The following is an 18,192-nucleotide window of genomic DNA, read 5'->3' on the forward strand; positions in this document are numbered from 1 at the left end:
ATTGAAACTGCAGTTGCTTGCAGAGGAGCACAATGTCTTGCTGTGGCATTACAACCATTCTAAGTGCAAGCAAAAGACATGCCTGATCCCGAACACACGCTAAAGATGCTATCATGAAACTCTTTGAGTTCAGATGACCAGGAGACTTAGAAAAATTGATACTGTAAACAGACATACTAGGAACTTCCACTGCTCATGTACGGAGATGGAACTGCAACCCATGCAAGGAGTCAGGGACATCCATAAAGCACATAATACATAATATCCCAGAACTACAGGAAGGCACGACCTATGGAGTTTTGTCGAATACAGAAGTAAATACAAACAATATGTGCAATATATGGAGAGTACTGCAGCAATTTTTCAAGGTAATTCACCATGGACACCTCACTAGCAACCGGTGCAGGCATAGCCGCAGAAAACGAAAACCAAACAAACAAGCAAGGAAGTCGAAGCATCAGAAACATTAGTCAATATGTTAAACATGAAAACTGAACAAAGAAAGCATGGTTCGAAAATGGAGTTATTAAGGAAGGAGTGTGCCAACCTTTAAAGGTGTTACAGTTTCTGCAAGCTCCCAGCCTTTAAAGTGGCATCAATTATTCAACTTCATCCAAGTATGGAACATCCCAAACACGATATTCAACTGAAGTCACAACAAATAGTGCCAACAAGTAAAACATAGATGATGCACCTGAAGAAAGGTAAAACAGGTCAACAGCAAAGCTAACCAGAATAATCTGGACAGTGGTGGCTTTGTGAACTGATTATGCAATATCCATCAACAGCGAAATCTAAAGAATAAGTAACGTAGAAGATAATCGTGACAAAGTTGGTAAATCAAACAATTTATACAAAACAAATATTTTTTCTCGTTAGAGCCTGTTCCCAATCTCTTAATCCATAGGATGATAATACTGAATTTACCAGATCCGTGGATTTGCAAGCAGTAAACACTTTGGATTGATTTCATCCTCGGGAGTGCATGATTCCTTAACAAATTATGCAACAAAAAGCATCCAAACTTTGTTGTACTAAATATTTCCAGTTAGTGGCAAATGGGAAGCGTAGGAAAACTAGAATTCTCAGATTGGAGCAGGAGGAAGAGGTGATTGAGGGAGAAGAGAACTTAAAAAGCTACATCACGAACTATTACAGGAAACTCTTTGGCAAGTCAAAGCAAAGCAGTTTTTTGTTAGAGGAAACATTAATTTCAGATATCCCTCAAGTCTCCGAAGAAGAAAATAACGTCATGTTGGAGGAATTCACTGAAAAGGAGATCAGAGAAGCTATTTTTCAGATGAAGCATAATAAAGCTCCTGGACCTAATGGGTTCCCAGCAGAATTCTATCAAGTTTTCTGGAGTTTAATAAAGGATGACTTAATGGCTATGTTTAAGGACTTTCACAAAGGAAAATTGTATTTATTTAGCCTCAATTTTGGAGTAGTAACTCTATTACCAAAATTGCAAGAGGGTAAAATGATTCAACAATATAGACCTAGTTGCATGTTAAATGTTAGTTTCAAAATTTTTACCAAAGTTTTGGCTAACAGATTCACCTCAGTGGCAAATAGAATAATCAAACCAACACAAACTGCTTTCTTACCTGGAAGGTTCATAATGGAAGGAATAGTAATTCTTCATGAGTCGTTACATGAATTGCAAAGGAAAAACAGAGTGGGATTATTTTAAAACTGGATTTTGAGAAGGCTTATGATAAGGTAAACTGGGATTTTTTACAACAAACTCTAAGGATGAAAGGGTTTTCAAACCTGTGGTGCAAGTGGATAGATAGCACTGTCAGGGGAGGAAGTGTGGGGATTAAGGTGAATGATGACATAGGAAGCTTTTTCCATACAAAAAAAGGTTTGAGACAAGGTGATCCCTTATCACCAGTTCTGTTTAACATAGTAGCTGATATGTTGGCAGTTCTAGTATCCAGAGCAAGGGATAATGATCAAATAAAAGGAGTAGTTCCTCACTTGATTGATGAAGGGTTGTCAATCCTGCAGTATGCAGATGACACTATCATTTTCTTAGAAAATGATTTAGAACAAGCTAAGAATCTGAAGTTGCTCCTTTGTGCTTTTGAGGAACTATCTGGCCTTAGGATAAATTTTCATAAAAGTGAACTCTTCTGTTTGGGACAGGCTAAGGCTAATGCGACAGAATATATACATTTGTTTGGGTGTAGAGAAGGATCTTTCCCCTTCAAATATCTCGGGATTCCAATGAGTCATCAAAAGCTAACTAGCAAAGGGTGGAGTCAGATTGAAGAGAAATTTCAGAAAAAATTAAGTAGCTGGAAAGGTAAGCTTTTGTCTGTTGGAGGGAGACTAGTGCTCATAAACTCCATTCTTTCTAGTCTACCAATGTACATGCTCTCTTTTTTTAGAATTCCTAAGGGAGTTCTAAAAAAAACTTGATTACTACAGATCTAGGTTCTTTTGGCAGAGTGATGAACACAAAAAAAGTACAGATTAGCCAAATGGAGTGTTTTATGCACACCAAAAAGCATAGGAGGAATGGGGATCACCAATCTTGATGCTCAGAACATCTGTCTTCTGAGTAAATGGCTGGTTCGACTAATCAATGAGGATGGAACATGGCAACAATTGCTTAAAAGAAAGTACCTCAAGAATAAAACAATATCCCAGGTGGTCAAGCAACCTGGTGATTCTCAATTCTGGGCTGGTTTAATGGAAGTGAAAGAGCATCTTTTGGACAGGGGAAAGTTTCTTGTACAGAATGGAGAACAAGTAAGATTTTGGGAGGATTGGTGGATAGGACATGAACCTCTGATGAAACAATTCCCTGATCTCTATAACATAGTCAGGAAAAAAATCAAACTGTTCGTCGCATGATACTGTTCACGCGGTACAGTATCACGTGGGCCCTGGACCGGCTCCACTTGCCACAACACTACTCCACCCTTCCAAGACAGCTCGTCCTCGAGCTGTGGTGGGTGGTGGTAGCTGCAGCAGAGAAGGCTGATACCAAATTGATATGGTAGATCTAGGGATAGCACGAAGAACCTGTTCGTCGCCCTCCCTTGGAGGCTCTGACTACTTTTAGGGTTCTTCTTACTTGCCTCTAATTGATACATGATAGTCTCTTTTATAGAGACGACTGACTTGACCCCTAAATAATATCCTAACCGAATCAATCTAACTTATCTCTTTCCTAACAAACCCATCTAATCCTTATTCCCGGCACTGTTCACGTGGTACTATTCACACAGTACAGTACCGTGTGGGCCCTATACCGGCTCCACTTGCCATAACACTACTCCACCCTTCCAAGACAGCTCATCCTCGAGGTGTGGTGGGTGGTGGTAGCTGCAACAGAGAAGCAGAGGGGATGCCATGGCGAAGATGATGTCGAGGTTGCTGTTCAGGCCACCTGTGGCCCATGTTCTCCTTCGGGACATTCACCAGCATGTGCTCGAGCGCTTCATCGGCGCTAGACATCACCAAGGTGTCCAGGAAGCAGAGGACACCTTCGCGAACGCTGATGGCAAAGTCGTCATCGGCCTTGCCGTATATGCGGTAGGAGGTCGCCGTCGATGCCGATGTGGGCGACGAAGGGAGCAGGTGAGGCGGCACAGCCAACAACGAGGAGGCGCACCCGCCGAAGCTGAAGACAGGGCCGTGCCTGCCGCAGTGGGCACGGCCGTAGGCACTGGTGCGGACTGGGTCGCCGGGGCCACGGTAGGCGATGGAGATGCCGGAGCCGAGGCCGCACGTGGCGCTGGAGGGCCGCCGATGGGTGGCAGTAGGTGGACGGACGGCCGTGGACGGTTGGAGGCGCGCGCGGAAGCATGGGCGGCCGCGGATGGGCGGGGGCGCACGCGGACGGCGTGGACGGGTGCCGCACAACGGGCGCGGATGGGCGCAGACGGCACCGTGACGGATAGGGAAGCCCGATCCGTGTGGAGTGGAGACGTCGCCGACGAGGATCCACGCCGACGAGGAAGGCTTCGATAGACGGCGATGGGCTGGCGGCGACGGATCCATGACGGGTAGGGGCTGTTGCTCCCCGAGTGGATTGACGACACCGGCTGAGGTAGCTGGTGGCGCCGGTGGCAGCGGTGTCAGAGACGTCGGCAGAGCTCCTGGCGCCACCGGTGGAGCATCGGGGGTGGCGGTAACGGTGTCCGTGGTGCAGGGGTCGACGAAGACGAACCCGTGCGTGGCGCGGCGTAACCCGGAGGCGAGGCCGCGCGTGGCACAGGAGTGGGCGCCATGACCCCGCGGGGCACGGCGTGCAGCGTGGATGGTGGAGGCACTGGTGGCTGCGGTGGAGGGGAAGGCGCCGGCGGAGTCGCTGGTGTCGCCTGCGGCGGAGTAGATGGCGCCGGCGGGTCCACAGGCGGTACTGGTGTGGGAGGCGCCGGCATGGAGGCGTCGATGTCGGGGGTGATGCAGGGGCAGGCACCCTTGTCGTTGTGGCCGCAGTGGGTGCCGGTGAGGATGCGCACATGGAGTCGAGCTTGGCGAAGATCTCGGCGATGATGGAAGATGCAGTCGCAGGCCGCGCTGATGTTGGTTCAGCGGCCGGTGTAAACTTGCGGCTGATGGCGGCAACAAATCCTGCCCACGAAGGAATGCCAATGTTCCTCTCCACCCAGCAGTACCACTGATATGCGCTGCCCTTCAATTTAAAAGAAGCAATACATACCTTCTCATCTTCTACTGTCTCCCATGCGTCGAAGCACAGGTTGCAACGGTGCAACCACTGCAAGGGATCAGAACTCCCATCAAAGGCAAGGATGCGGAGTTTGTGGGCGATCGTGGGGGCTGCCATGGACGAACCGCTGTAGATGCAATCTGGACGTGGTGCTGGATTGGGTTTAGGGGTGGGAGTTGGGTGGGATTTATGGTGGTGGTGGCTGAAATGGATGGTGTCGCAAGATCGAAGGCTCTGAATACCAAATGGTATGGTAGATCTAGGGATAGCACGAAGAACCTATTCGTCGCCCTCCCTTGGAGGCTCTGACTACTTTTAGGGTTCTTCTTACTTGCCTCTAATTGATACATGATAGTCTCTTTTATAGAGACGACTGACTTGACCCCTAAACAATATCCTAACTGAATCAATCTAACTTATCTCTTTCCTAACAAACCCATCTAATCCTTATTCCCGGCACTGTTCATGCGGTACTGTTCACACGGTACAGTACCGCGTGGGCCCTGGACCGGCTCCACTTGCCATAACACAGTTTCTTCAGCTTTGTCTACTACACCATTGAATATTTCTTACAGAAGAGCCTTAGCGGGAGACAAGCTGAGAGAATGGTATAGATTGGTTTCTCTGGTGATTCATGTGAATTTAGTGGAAGCCGGGGATCTTTTTATTTGGAAAGCCAATCAAAGATCTACTTTTTCAGTAAAGGCAATGTACAGATGTCTAATGCAAGAAAACAGTATACCTGACAAGTGTACAGCGTGGAAGCTAAGGGTGCCATTGAAAATTAAAGTTTTCTTATGGTACCTCAAAAAAGGGGTAATCCTTACAAAAGATAACCTGATTAAGAGAAAATGGAAAGGAGAAAGGAAATGTTGTTTCTGCAATGCTGATGAAAGCATTCAACATTTATTTTTTGACTGTCATCTAGCAAAGTTTGTTTGGCGGGCTGTATACTTTACTTTTGGCATTAACCCACCTGCAAGCATTGCTAATATGTTGGGGTCTTGGCTCAATGGATATACTGCAAAACTTAAAAAACAAATGCTAGTTGGTGCTTCGGCTTTGTGCTGGGCCATTTGGCTTTGTCGAAATGATGTTGTATTTCATCGATCGATACCTAACTCTTATTTGCAGGTGATCTTCAGGGGGACATACTGGGCAAGGTTCTGGTCGCTGCTGTCTGAAGAGGAAGCGAGAAACAACATGAAAAACAATTGCCAACAACTGGAAGGACTGGTGATGGAGCTGTATACCAGTGGTGGTTGGAATTTTAGGAGCAGGATAGCTATCTAAGAGTTTCTTGCCTGCTGTTTTGCTGTAATGTCCTGGCTCAGTCCAGTAAACTCTTGTGGGTTTTTCTTTAAGTTAAGCTATGCTTTGTCAGCCTGCGTGCTGCCTTGACTCTTGTTGGCTGTAGTCATTCGCATGTGAATGATCAAGGCCGGAACTTTCCATATTCTAAAAAAAACTTTGTTGTACCATTGACTTGTAAATTGAATCATGCTCTAAAGATAACTGCAACTGAAAGAAAGATAATTTTCACTTGGTGATAAACTTGATACTGAAAAGCACTATCATGATACCATTTCTCTAAACAAAAGAGACCACATAATATGGCAAGTACATTAGAGCATGAGACAAAAAAAGACACAGCATGGACAGATAATCACTCAAGAAATTTACGCACCACATAAAAGATGTCTCAACACAGTTGAAAATCCAATTCCTCTGAAAAAAAATCCTCATTTATTGACAGCCACAAGAAAATGATACTTTTCAGGCAGGGACTTTGCATGGTGCTGATATTCCTCCCTCGAAAAAACTGATATTAGCAAGGAAGTAGTGGCTGCCTCAAGCGAGAAGCTCATCTCATCAATTTTGGAGAGGTAAGCACCAGCCCTCATTATCTCACCTCTATGCAACCGCCTCCTAACAAGAGAATTTAGCATAGATGAGTTTGGAGTGCATCCACTCTTTTCCATTGCTAAAAACAGATTGTCAGACTCTTCTAGCAACCCTTCTTTTATGAGATTTTGTATCATTAAGCGATAGGTCACGACATCTGGAACTAAACCATAGGCAGAGATAGCATCGAACATATCCATACATAGCATCTTCCTTTCTGCCACTTTTGAGCAAAGCATCAATCATAATGTTGAAGGTAATGATGTCAAGTTGAAAATCCTGAGAACATAAACTCTGAAATATTTTAAAAGCCTCATCAACACATTTACTTTTGCAAAGATCATTCAGAATTATGTTGTACGTGTAGATGTTTAACTGCATTCAACATTTGATCATATTGAGATAGAGTTCTTTTGCTTCAGAAAACTTTCCAGACCGAAATAAACCATGAAGTACAATTCTATAAGTGACAATTCCAGGCTTAACTTCATTGTTTAGCATTTCTCTGAATAGTCTAACTGCATCATCTATCCTGCCAGCTCTACTATAGCATGAAGCAAAGTATTATAAGAAAATGCATTTGGTTTCAAGCCAACTCAGACCATATCATCAAGCAACTTCATAGCTCCCTTCATCCTACCAGCTAAGCAGTAGCCATCAATTAATACTGTATATGAGATAACATCAGGCCTCACGCCTACACGTACCATCAAGTCAAGGACACTCTGAGCTTCCTTTACTCGTCCTCCCCTGCAAAGGTTACACATTATAGTGGTGAAGAACGTGGCATTGGGATGGATCCCTTGATTCAGCATTTCAGAAAATAATTCCTCGGCCTTCTCCCATTTGCCAACAGTGCACAGTCCATAAACTAGTGAGCTAAAAAAACGATATTAGGAGTCACCGCTTCATGGATCATCTGATTGAATTTAAGCATAGCCACATCCACTCTTCCCAACTTGCAAAGTGCATCGATTATTGCTGCATAGGTGACTCCATTAGGATTCAACCCTTGCTGCCTCATTTGGTCAAATATATGCATTGCCTCATCAATCATACCACATTTACCATATGCACAGAGAACAATGTTAAAGGTATGATGGTCAGGTGAAATATCATTTCCTGCCATCAAATCCAAGAGACCATGCATATCAGAAAGAGCTCCTTTGGTAGCATACCCATTAAGCAGAGTGTTATATGTAGTTACATTAGGTTTTATGCCCTTTTCAATCATAGAATCAAAAATCTTTCTAGCCTCTGTGCTTCTTCCACTCTTGCAAAGGTAATCAAGCAGCAAACTATAAGTGACAACATTTGGCTGAAGACCATATGCGGACATTTCTCTGAGCATTCGAACCACCTCTTTCCCCTGTCCTGAAGAGCAATATCCATGGATTAGACAAGTATATGTTTGAATATCTGGCTTGACACCTTTATGAATCATCTGCTGAAGGACACCCTCGGCTCTGTCAACTGCTTGAGCTTTGCACAAGCCATCAATGACTGTGTTGTAGGTCACAACAGTCGGCAAAATTCCCTGGTCATTCATTTCACGAAATAGGCTGTAAGCTCTGTCCACATGGCCATCTCTAAACAAGCCATTGATGATGGTGGTGTACGACACAACATCTGGTGGGCAGGTACGATCTCCATCATCTGCAATATTGGAGACTCGAGTAGCTGAACAGGAGAGATGAATATGTTCAGTGGTATTTAACTATTTGCCATTCTTACGGTTTGCACCTGCTCGTTTGCCATCCTTCCAAACGAACCTAATTCTTTGCCATCGTTCTCTGCACGAAGCTAATCTTTTGCCAATTTGGGCGACGTGGCACGCCAAATCAGCTAGCCAACATGGAGGGAGCACGAGAAAAGACTCCATTACCCCTGCTTCAATTTCATATACAGTGTGCTCTCTCCTTCTATTTCTATGACAAGTGGGACTCACTTCTTCCACCCCATCTTCTTCCTCCAGCCGAGGACTGCGAGCGCCCTGCCGCACCTGCTGCTGATATGCCTATGGGTCAGCGTGGGAGCGAGGCTGGCTGCCGCCGCGGGGGTGTCGTCCGGCGGTGACGGCGTGCCCGTGGGCCAGGGCCATGTCCACGTCCGGTTCGAGTTCCAGGAGGCCAGGGTCACGTGACGAGCTGCCGATGATGGAGACGGTGTGTTAGGCGATTGACTTCCTTGGCCAACGGCCTAGCGCAACGGCCGCGCTCGGTGCGCACGGACGCGCTCTGCGCGCACTCGCACGTCTATTCTCCGCGGTCCCTGCGGAGCCGCGCCCACGCCGTCCGCTCGCCTTGCGCTCACTCCCGAGAGACTCGGTCCGCTGGGACCTTGACATGTATAAGTATGTAATCCATTGATCAATACAAGTGTGCAGTTCTGATCATCCTCTAGCATCCACTCTCTTCATGGTATCAGTGACCGACGGATCTACCCTATCCAATCCGTTCGCCACCACTTCCGCTTCCATGGCTCAGTCGCCGACTTGTTCCTCTGCTTCCTCCGATGAGACCTCCGACGTTTATCCTCCCATGCCGGCGTCGGCCGCCGTCGTTCAGACGGTGAACATCTGTTCCCATGTCCCCATTCTCCTCGACCTCCATGACTCCAATTACAGCCAATGGCGCTGCCTCTTCGATTCGGTGCTCGGCAAATTCGGCCTCGACGACCATGTCCGCTTCCCCACACCCATGATCTAGCGCACTGCCGAATGGCATCAAATCAACAGCGCCCTCGTCAACTGGATCTACACCACCATCTCCAAACCCGTCTTCGACCTCGTCCACAAGCCTCGCATCACGGCGTTCTCCCTCTGGTCCGACGTCGAGAGCCACTTCCGCAACAACGAACTCGAGCGCGCCGTCCTCCTGGAGCCCGAGTTCTGCGCCGTCCAGCAAGGCGATCTCTCCATCCAAGACTACTGCACCAAGCTCAAGCGCCTTGCTGATCAGCTGCGGGACGTCGGCCACCCCGTCTCCGAACCCAGCCAAGTTCTTAATCTCCTCTGTGGCCTCAGTCCCAGGTATCGCCATGTCAAGCCGGTGATCAAATCAAAGTCCCCACCCCACACTTTTCCGCAGTGCTATGTCGTACTTGCTCCTGGAGGAAGCCAGCGACGACCACGAAGCCAAGACATAGGCCGGCCACGCCCTCTACGCCGGCCGTGGTGTCTCCTCTGCGCCCACCACCAGCTCCGGCAGCTCCGGCGATTCCAGCCCCTGGTCCGGTTCCGTGGGCGGCTCCAACCGCTCCAAGCGCAGCGCCAGGCAGCGCTCCAAGGGCTCCTACTCCGGCTCCGGCGGCACGCCTCCGGCGGGGGGCCGGATCCAGCGCCACTGCACCATCGCAGCGCCCTCCCGCGGGGTGGCCGTCTGGGTACAACTCGTGGACTGGGCTTGTCCAGGCCTGGTCGATGCCCTTTTGCGCTCCTGGTGCTGGCATATTGGGCCCCCGTCCACTGTTCCATCCCAACTCCACCATGACGGCCCAGCACCACCCTGGCTCCAGCGTCTGGACCAGAGTGCCCTCTATGCCGCGCTCTCCGCTGCCGGTGTTCCTCCACGGCAAACATCGATGTCAAGCACCTCCGATTGGTTCTTCAACACCGGTGCTTCTTCTCACGTAGCCTCCAACCCTGGCAATCTCCACTCCATTCGCCCCCTTCATTTCCCTACCTCTATCATCGTTGGCAATGGTGCTCAGCTGCCAGTATCGCACTCTGCCGCTGCCACCATTCCCGCTGCTTCTTCCACCATTCACCTGAACAATGTTCTTGTCTCGCCTTCTATTGTGAAGAATCTCGTTTCCGTTCGTAAACTTACTCGTGACAATAAGATCTCTGTTGAATTTGACCCGCATGGCTTCTCCATTAAGGATCTTCCGACGGGAACGGTGATGCTCCGATGTGAGAGCTCCGGCGAGCTCTATCCTCTGTGCCCGCCACAGCACTCCGCATTCATCGCGTCCCCCATCACCGTCGACCTGTGGCATGCCCGTCTGGGACATCCAGGGAATAAAACTTTGAGTCAGGTCTTGCATTCTTTTGATTTCCACTGTAACAAGTCTGCAGTTCATGTCTGTTCTTCCTATCAATTGGGGAAACAAGCTCGGCTGCCTTTTAGTTCTTCTCAAACAGTCACATATTTTCCCTTCCAACTTGTGCATTCGGATGTTTGGACATCACCGGTTTATAGTAATTCAGGCTACAAGTATTACCTTGTTCTCTTGGATGATTTTACCCACTATGTCTGGACGTTTCCGATCCGTAATAAGTCTGACGTTCTTCCTCTCCTCCAATCCTTTCAAGCCTACGTTCATACACAATTTGGGCTTCGTTGGCTCGCTCTGCAAACCGACAATGGTCGGGAATTCGACAACATTGCTCTGCGATCCTTCTTCCTCCATCACGGCATCCAGCTGCGTCTCTCTTGCCCGTACATTTCCCAACATAATGGGAAGGCCAAGCGTATCCTTCACACGATTAACGACTGTATGCGCACTTTACTTGCTCATAGTGCAGCTCCTCCACAGTTTTGGGCAGAGGCCTTGTCCACAGCGACGTTCCTCGTCAACAGGCGCCCATGCCGTGCCACTGGCGAGCGCACTCCACACGAGTTGCTCCTCGGTGTCGCCCCGGACTACACCAAGCTCCGCGTGTTCGGCTCATTATGCTACCCCAACCTGACCGCCACGACGCCGAACAAGCTCAGTCCATGCTCTGTGCCCTGCGTCTTCCTCGACTACCCGACGGATCATCGCGGCTACCGCTGCTACGAGCCCACGACGCGACGCGTGTTCACCTCGCGTCATGTCGTGTTTGACGAGATGACGTTCCCTTTTCGCCAGGCCTCGCCACCCGGCATCACGACGGCAGGCGCGCCAGAACAACTCCCTCTCGACGACCAACCTTGCACGCCACCTGCGGTCGCAGTTCAGGCGCCTCCCCCAATGCCACCAGCTGCCTCCTCCGTGATGCCGCCCTCTGGATCGCAGACGACTACCTCGCGCACGGCTCCAGCTCGTGATGCGACCCCACCGGCTCCGGTCACGACGCTCGCGTCACCTGTGCACACGGACGCGCAACCTGCTTCCCCACTGTCGTCGTCCTCGCCTGCACCGACGATGCCATCACCACCAGCTACCACGCCGCCGGCATCGACCACCCGGGTACACACGTCTCCATCCACGTTCTCCGCACCGGCCGCACCATCACCATCATCTCCTGCGCCTGTTCACCCAATGGTCACGCGCGGACGTGCTGGCGTGTTCAAGCCCAACCCCCAAGTACGTCTTGACGAGCTCAACACCGATCTCCCCGGTGCTCACGTCTGTGCGCAACGTGCTCAAAGACCCCAACTGGCGCGCGGCGATGCAGCTCGAGTTTGACGCGCTCCAGGCCAACCGTACATGGCGTCTCGTCTCTCGCCCGCCGGGTGTTCGCGTCATCACAGGCAAGTGGGTGTTCAAGATCAAGACCCACTCTGACGGCAGCCTGGACCGGTACAAGGCTCGGTGGGTCGTTCGCGGGGACACTCAACGCCCTGGTGTTGACTTTGGCGAGACCTTCTCACCCGTCGTCAAGCCTGCAACGATCCGAACCATCCTAGCCATGATCGCCTCCAAGCAATGGCCTGCTCACCAGTTGGATGTGTCCAATGCTTTTCTGCATGGCCATCTCGATGAGCAGGTGTTTTGCCAGCAACCAACCGGCTTCGTCGACCCCGAGCACTCGGATGCGGTCTGCCTCCTGTCACGCTCCCTCTACGGGCTACGCCAAGCCCCACGAGCGTGGTTCCAGAGCTTTGTCGCCTTCGTCACTTCCATTGGCTTTAGGCACTCGCTCCGACTCCTCCCTCTTCGTGTACCACAACGGCCGGCAGATGGCGTACCTCTTGTTGTACGTGGACGACATGGTCTTAACAGCTTCCACGACAATGCTGCTCGAGCAACTCATCCAGCGTCTGCGCACCGCATTCGCCATGAAAGACATAGGCCCTGTCAAGTACTTTCTCGGCATCGACGTCAAGCGGAACTCAGGCGGCTTCTTCCTCTCGCAGTCCCAGTACGCCGCCGACCTCCTGGAATGTGCCGGGATGAGCAACTGCAAGCCAGTGGATACACCTGCAGACACGAAGCAGAAGGTGTCCACCGACGATGGCAACCTTCTTCCTGACGGTTCTTCCTATCACAGCTTGGCCGGTGCTCTGCAATATCTGACGATCACGCGCCCTGACATTGCCTACACGGTGCAGCAAGTTTGCTTGCATATGCATGCGCCGCGTGACTGTCATTTGGCGTTGCTCAAGAGGGTCCTGCGCTACGTCAAGGGCACGTCTGCGTTCGGGATGCAATTGCTTGCTTCTTCGACACCGACGATTACAGCGTACACCGACGCCGACTGGGCCGGATGCCCGGACACCCGTCGCTCGATGTCTGGTTACTGCGTCTTCTTCGGTGATGCACTCGTCTCTAGGTCCTCCAAGCGGCAGCCAATGGTGTCTCGATCAAGCACGGAGGCTGAGTACCGTGGCATCGCAAATGCCGTCGCAGAGTGCAGCTGGCTGCGGCATCTTTTGGGCGAGTTGTACATCGACGTTCCCAAGGCCACGATCGCGTACTGCTGACAATGTGTCCTCCGTCTACATGTCGAAGAATCCGGTCCATCATCGCCGGACAAAGCACATCGAGCTCGACGTTCACTTCGTGCGAGAAAAGGTGGCCCTCGGCGAACTGCGTGTTCTCCACATCCCGAGCTCGCGGCAACTGGCTGATGTCTTCACCAAGGGTCTTCCACGGTTTTTGTTCACCGAGTTCCGAGATAGTCTCGCCGTCGGCAAGCCGCCGTTGTGACTGGGGGCGGTGTTAGGCGATTGAGTTCCTTGGCCAACGGCCTAGCGCAACGGCCGCGCTCGGCGCGCGCCACGGACGCGCTCTGCGTGCACTCGCACGTCTACTCTCCGCGGTCCCTGCAGAGCCGCGCCCACGCCGTTCGCTCGCCTTGCGCTCACTCCCAAGAGACTTGGTCCGCTGGGACCTTGACATGTATAAGTATGTAATCCATTGATCAATACAAGTGTGCAGTTTAGCATCCACTCTTTTCACGGTGGACTTCGCGAGCGGCGACGCGGCGGCGTGGCGCGCGGCGCTGGCCGCGTACGACCGCCAGCTCGAAGCCCTGGACAAGCCCGACCTTGTGACCGTGTTCTTCTTCTACCGCAACGACCTCCCGGCCCTCCTGCGCGGCCGCGATCCGGACTCCTTCATCGCCAAGCCCGAGCTACCGCGCCTCCTACAGTGGAAGCTCTCCCGTCCGCCGGTCTCGAACTCTCATGCTTGTCCCTAGCTTCTTCCTTCCCGCTGCTTTGCGTTCCTGGAGGACGGCGACCCTGGGCTCCACCGAGTCGGCCTTCCTCGTCGGCTTCACCAAGTGGGCGTCGGGCACGCTCGACAACGCGCTCTACCCGGTGCTCTTCCTCGACTACCTCCGCTCCGGTGGCAGCCTCGCGCTCGCGCCACCGGCCCGCTCGCTCGCCGTCCTCGCACAGTCGCGCTCACCACCGCGCTCTCCTACCTCAGCTACCGCGTGCTCCACCTCGTCGGCCTCTCCGCGCTCGCGCTCACCGCCTTCTCGCTATCCCCGTTCGTCGCGTTCACCGTGCTCGCCGCGCCGAAGATCCGCCCGGCCCGCTGGCTTGCCATCGACGTCGGCGCCGTCAACCTCCGCGGGTACTTCAACTCCATGTTCTGGAACCTCAACTTCTGAGACAAGGCCAGCACGCTCGCCGGCGAGGTCGAGGAGCCCAGGAAGACGTTCCCCAAGGCGGTGTTCGGTGCCGTCGGACTCGTCGTCGGCGCGTACCTGTAACACCCCATGTTCTGACCGGTCGGACCGGTGTCGCCGGCCGGTCAGACCGGTTGCGCCGGTGGCCGCGCGTCGAGCATCGTCGCCGGCGTGCGACGCCACACGTCGGCCATCCCCGGCGTCGAACATCCTCGTCCCTATCCCGAGTCGGCCACCTGATATTTCCCCCTCTCTCTCACGCTCAGCTCCCCGGCCTCCTTCTTCTTCCTCAAGCAGAGCTCGAACGAGCTCGAGCAGCTCGCTCCCGCCGGCCAAATCTCCAACCTCCGCCCCACCATCTTCAAATCGCCGCCAACTGAAGCTCCCTCACCTCTCTAGCTTCCTCCTCAGCCCTTCTGACACGAGCCCCGACCGCCGCACGACCGGGAAACAAGGACTCCATCGTCCGGCCACCGTTTTCTTCGTCCAGCGGCTCAAATCGAAGCTAGGTGAGGCACTAATGCTTGTGCTCTCCTCGTTCTTGCGCGTTCCGCGAGTTTCCGCGCTCGATTCATGGTGTTGCCACCGTCACCATGCTGTTCCTCGTTGTGAGCTGCACGCACGCGTGCTTGCACCGCGTTGCTGTGCGTGCCAGCTTCGCCCTGCTGCCCCGGCCGTCGCGCCGCCCTACCCTGCTGCTGGCCAACCTCGCCGCCGACGAGAGCCCCTCGCTGAGCCGCCGGCCATGGCCCTGCGCCGTCTCTGACCGGTCTAACCGGTTGTATATAATGGTCTGACCGGTGTGTGCCCTTTTTATTCATTTGACGAAATTTGTAGGTTGCCTAACAAATTAAGAAAAAATTCTAAAAATACAAAATTAGTTTTGTTTGAATGCTTAGATCTAAATCTCCATGGGAAAAATATTAATTCTTGTGAAATGACCTTTAAAGTTTAGGTTGTGTTTTAGGCTTGTTTAATTAGTTTCGGCAAATATGTTAGTCTAAAAATTATGAAACTAGGGCAGTGGCTTGTTTTAGGAATGTGTAGTTCATTGCAAAAGTTACAAGTCTAGAAAACATCGTTTAGCATGGTAATCAACGTATCCGTGTACTAGTATGTTTATTAGATAATAGCAAGTTTATGTTTGAGAAAGATATTGGCGCGTACAATTAACACATTTTATCGGTGTAGTATTATGCTAGTTTTTGATTCATTATTAGAATGCACGGATACTCTAGAAATTTATGCCGGACAATTTGGGCTAAAACCCGGAGTCTCCGGGTGTGTGGGTTTGTAGCTTTTTAATTGTTAAGTTCATCATGAGTAGGCTTAAATAAATAGTCTTAGTAATAAGAACTAGCTTCTTATATGAAAAGTTAGTACTTAATTATGAATTGTTCCTAAACTAGCATATTTCCCAATCAATTAAGGTTATCATTTTAAATAATCTCTTAGAGTTGTCTAGCTATTTTAGCTTCCTATCTATTACTTCTCTGAATTCACCCCGAGGTTGATTGAGTAAAGAAAGAGTCTAGTAGCTGTAGCTTGCAATATATATATATATATATATATATATATATATATATATATATATATATACTTAGGACATCGCTCGGTTAGGACCGGTCTGACCGGTAGTGTGCTTGGGGTAATTTGGACCGGTCTAATGGACCGTTCTGACCGGTGTGGCGGCAGCTGAGCGGATAGGGTTAGGGTAGTTGGTCCGAATCATTAGCAATTCTCCTCAGATATGGGTTATTTTTGTAAATATGTAATTCATATATGCATTCTCTCATATCATATGCATATGCACACATGTAGATTCCGGTGCATGCGATCTCGTGACTGTGGAACGGGCGTAGCTGTGAAGCCCAAGAGCTAGCGAAGCAGGATTGAGAAGGAATTGTGAAGACCCGGCCCAATGGTCGTAAGGGCCCAAGCCTTACTAAAATTAACACTAACTTAGTGTTACCCTCAGGCAAGCCCCGGTGCACATTCTTTTATTTCAAACTATGACACCTATATATATGTTGCTATTACTTGTGCATTAGATTTATGAATTTGTTGGAACCCTAGTTGCATGATCCCTAGATTTCCTCGAGTTATACTATTATGTAGAGGACGATAGAAATGCTATGCTTAATAGAACTCGGTAGAAGACGAGTGATTTCGGGTCACTCGCAAGATATAGGGTATTTAGTTATTTTGAATATACGGAATGTTGAATTAGGTAAGAAAGGAAAAGAATTTGGAGACCGGGCGGGGAGAGGTTAGCCCCGTCTGTGTCGGTTAAGGACCGTTCGTTGTCTGGCCCTGTGATTGAGTTTGAACAGTACTAACCGCATACCGGGAGTAGGAGGTAGTCGAAACCGGTAAGCCGAGTACTGCTTTGTTTCGAAAGTACAGGAACCCGCACCCAACTCCTGGGGCGAGTCGAGTAGTCGCGGAGAATTGGGATGCATATATTTACTTTTGGTGGTCTCACGTTGAGCTCGGCTGACCATATGTCGTTGGGCTGGTTCCTGTAGTTCGAGGCGGGGAGGGGAAAGGTTGGTGCGTGGGGTCCGACGGGGCTTTTGCTTGCCGTGTTGGTTAGGTCCACCTTGTAAGGTTAAATCAAATCGATTCGCCGTCAGTCGCTCTCGGATATGAGCACCTTGATCGCAGCACTGCATCGTAGTGATACAAAATGGAATATGGTCATTATGCTTAATTAAGCCGTTTAACTCGGCGGGTCTGTCACAGTACCTCATCCCGCTGCTGGCCGGCACCGGCGCGCTGCTGGCCGGCACCGGCGCGCTGCCGTCGGAGTCGGCGGCCGAGTGGACCGACGGCTTCTTCTCCAAGGTCGGGTAGAGGATCGGCGGGCCCTGGCTGCGCGGGGGCATCGACGGGGCGACCATTCCTGTGGGTGCAACGCGGTGGTGCCATGGAGCCCACAGGAGCGCGTGCTTCGCACTGCATGTGGAACTCGGCCGGAGGAAGAAGAAGAGCACTGTATACGGAGTATAAGCAGGGGCACCAGAGTCTTTTTGCGTGCTCCCTCCATGTTGGTCAGGTGATTTGGCATGCCACGTCGGCCAAATTGGCAAAAGATTAGCTTCGTGCAGAGAACGGTGGCAAAAAATTAGATTCGTTTAGAAGAATGACAAACGAGCATGTGCAAACCGTAAAAATGGCAAATAGTTAAATACCCCACCTGTTCAACGTTTGATGTTTAAAAATGTTGAAATTGGAAACATCAAATGTTGAAATGTTGAATGGTGACCTGAACAGCTTCTCCGGCAAGCCGGACGGCGGCGCGGGCAGCTGTGTGGTAGGGCGTGGGAGCGGCGCGCGGCCCAGCGGCGGTGGACGAGGGCGGCGCCTGGCTGCCGCGGGTGCGAGCGGGGCCGCGCGGCCAGCGGCGGCGGAGAGGGCCGTGAGTAGGATATGGGCAGCTAGGTTTGGGGTGGGATCCAACGGATGTGGTCGTTTGCACGAATCTTAATATTGAACGTGAGGAAGATAAGAATATAAGATCCATATGCCATATCAGAGGCGGCGAGGAGAGCGGCTTTGCTGGACTGCTCAAATTCCAAAAGAGATCCTACCTGCCGTGCTTTTCCCTCGTTCTATGAACTTCAATCTTGCACTAGTATAGCAAGTTAACAGGGTCTGAAGTTTCAGACATTGTTGTGTTAGCATTTGTAAGTGCTCTCTATGCAGAAGCGAAACGAATCCGTAGATATCAGCTTTGAGAAGTTGGAATGCAAAGAGAGAGCTGTGTCGACTGTTTTGCTTTGCTAGGTTCTCAGCTTCACTGTAA

At 50.8% G+C, this 18,192-nt stretch overlaps 1 protein-coding gene and 1 pseudogene across 1 annotated transcript; one reads left to right on the forward strand and one right to left on the reverse strand.

Annotated features, from left to right (window-relative positions):
* Positions 1–6,161: 6,161 nt before the first annotated feature.
* Positions 6,162–9,636, reverse strand: LOC120686565 (annotated as a pseudogene).
* A 1,325-nt stretch (positions 9,637–10,961) lies between these two features.
* Positions 10,962–13,227, forward strand: LOC120686567. Its single transcript, XM_039968782.1, has 4 exons — positions 10,962–11,037; positions 11,124–11,770; positions 11,889–12,115; positions 12,291–13,227. The coding sequence occupies exons 1-4, from the start codon at positions 10,962–10,964 to the stop codon at positions 13,225–13,227; spliced, it is 1,887 nt and encodes a 628-aa protein (XP_039824716.1).
* Positions 13,228–18,192: the final 4,965 nt, after the last annotated feature.

This window comes from Panicum virgatum, chromosome 8N (genome assembly GCF_016808335.1).
Source record: "Panicum virgatum strain AP13 chromosome 8N, P.virgatum_v5, whole genome shotgun sequence".
Classification (NCBI taxonomy): domain Eukaryota; kingdom Viridiplantae; phylum Streptophyta; class Magnoliopsida; order Poales; family Poaceae; genus Panicum; species Panicum virgatum.

Coding starts and splice junctions, on each gene's coding strand:
- LOC120686567 (XM_039968782.1), top strand. CDS start 10,962: ATGGTCGGGAATTCGACAACATTGCTCTGCGATCCTTCTTCCTCCATC. Junction 11,038..11,123: donor CAGCTGCGTCTCTCTTGCCC/GTACATTTCCCA, acceptor CTCATAGTGCAG/CTCCTCCACAGTTTTGGGCA. Junction 11,771..11,888: donor CGCCGGCATCGACCACCCGG/GTACACACGTCT, acceptor CCAACCCCCAAG/TACGTCTTGACGAGCTCAAC.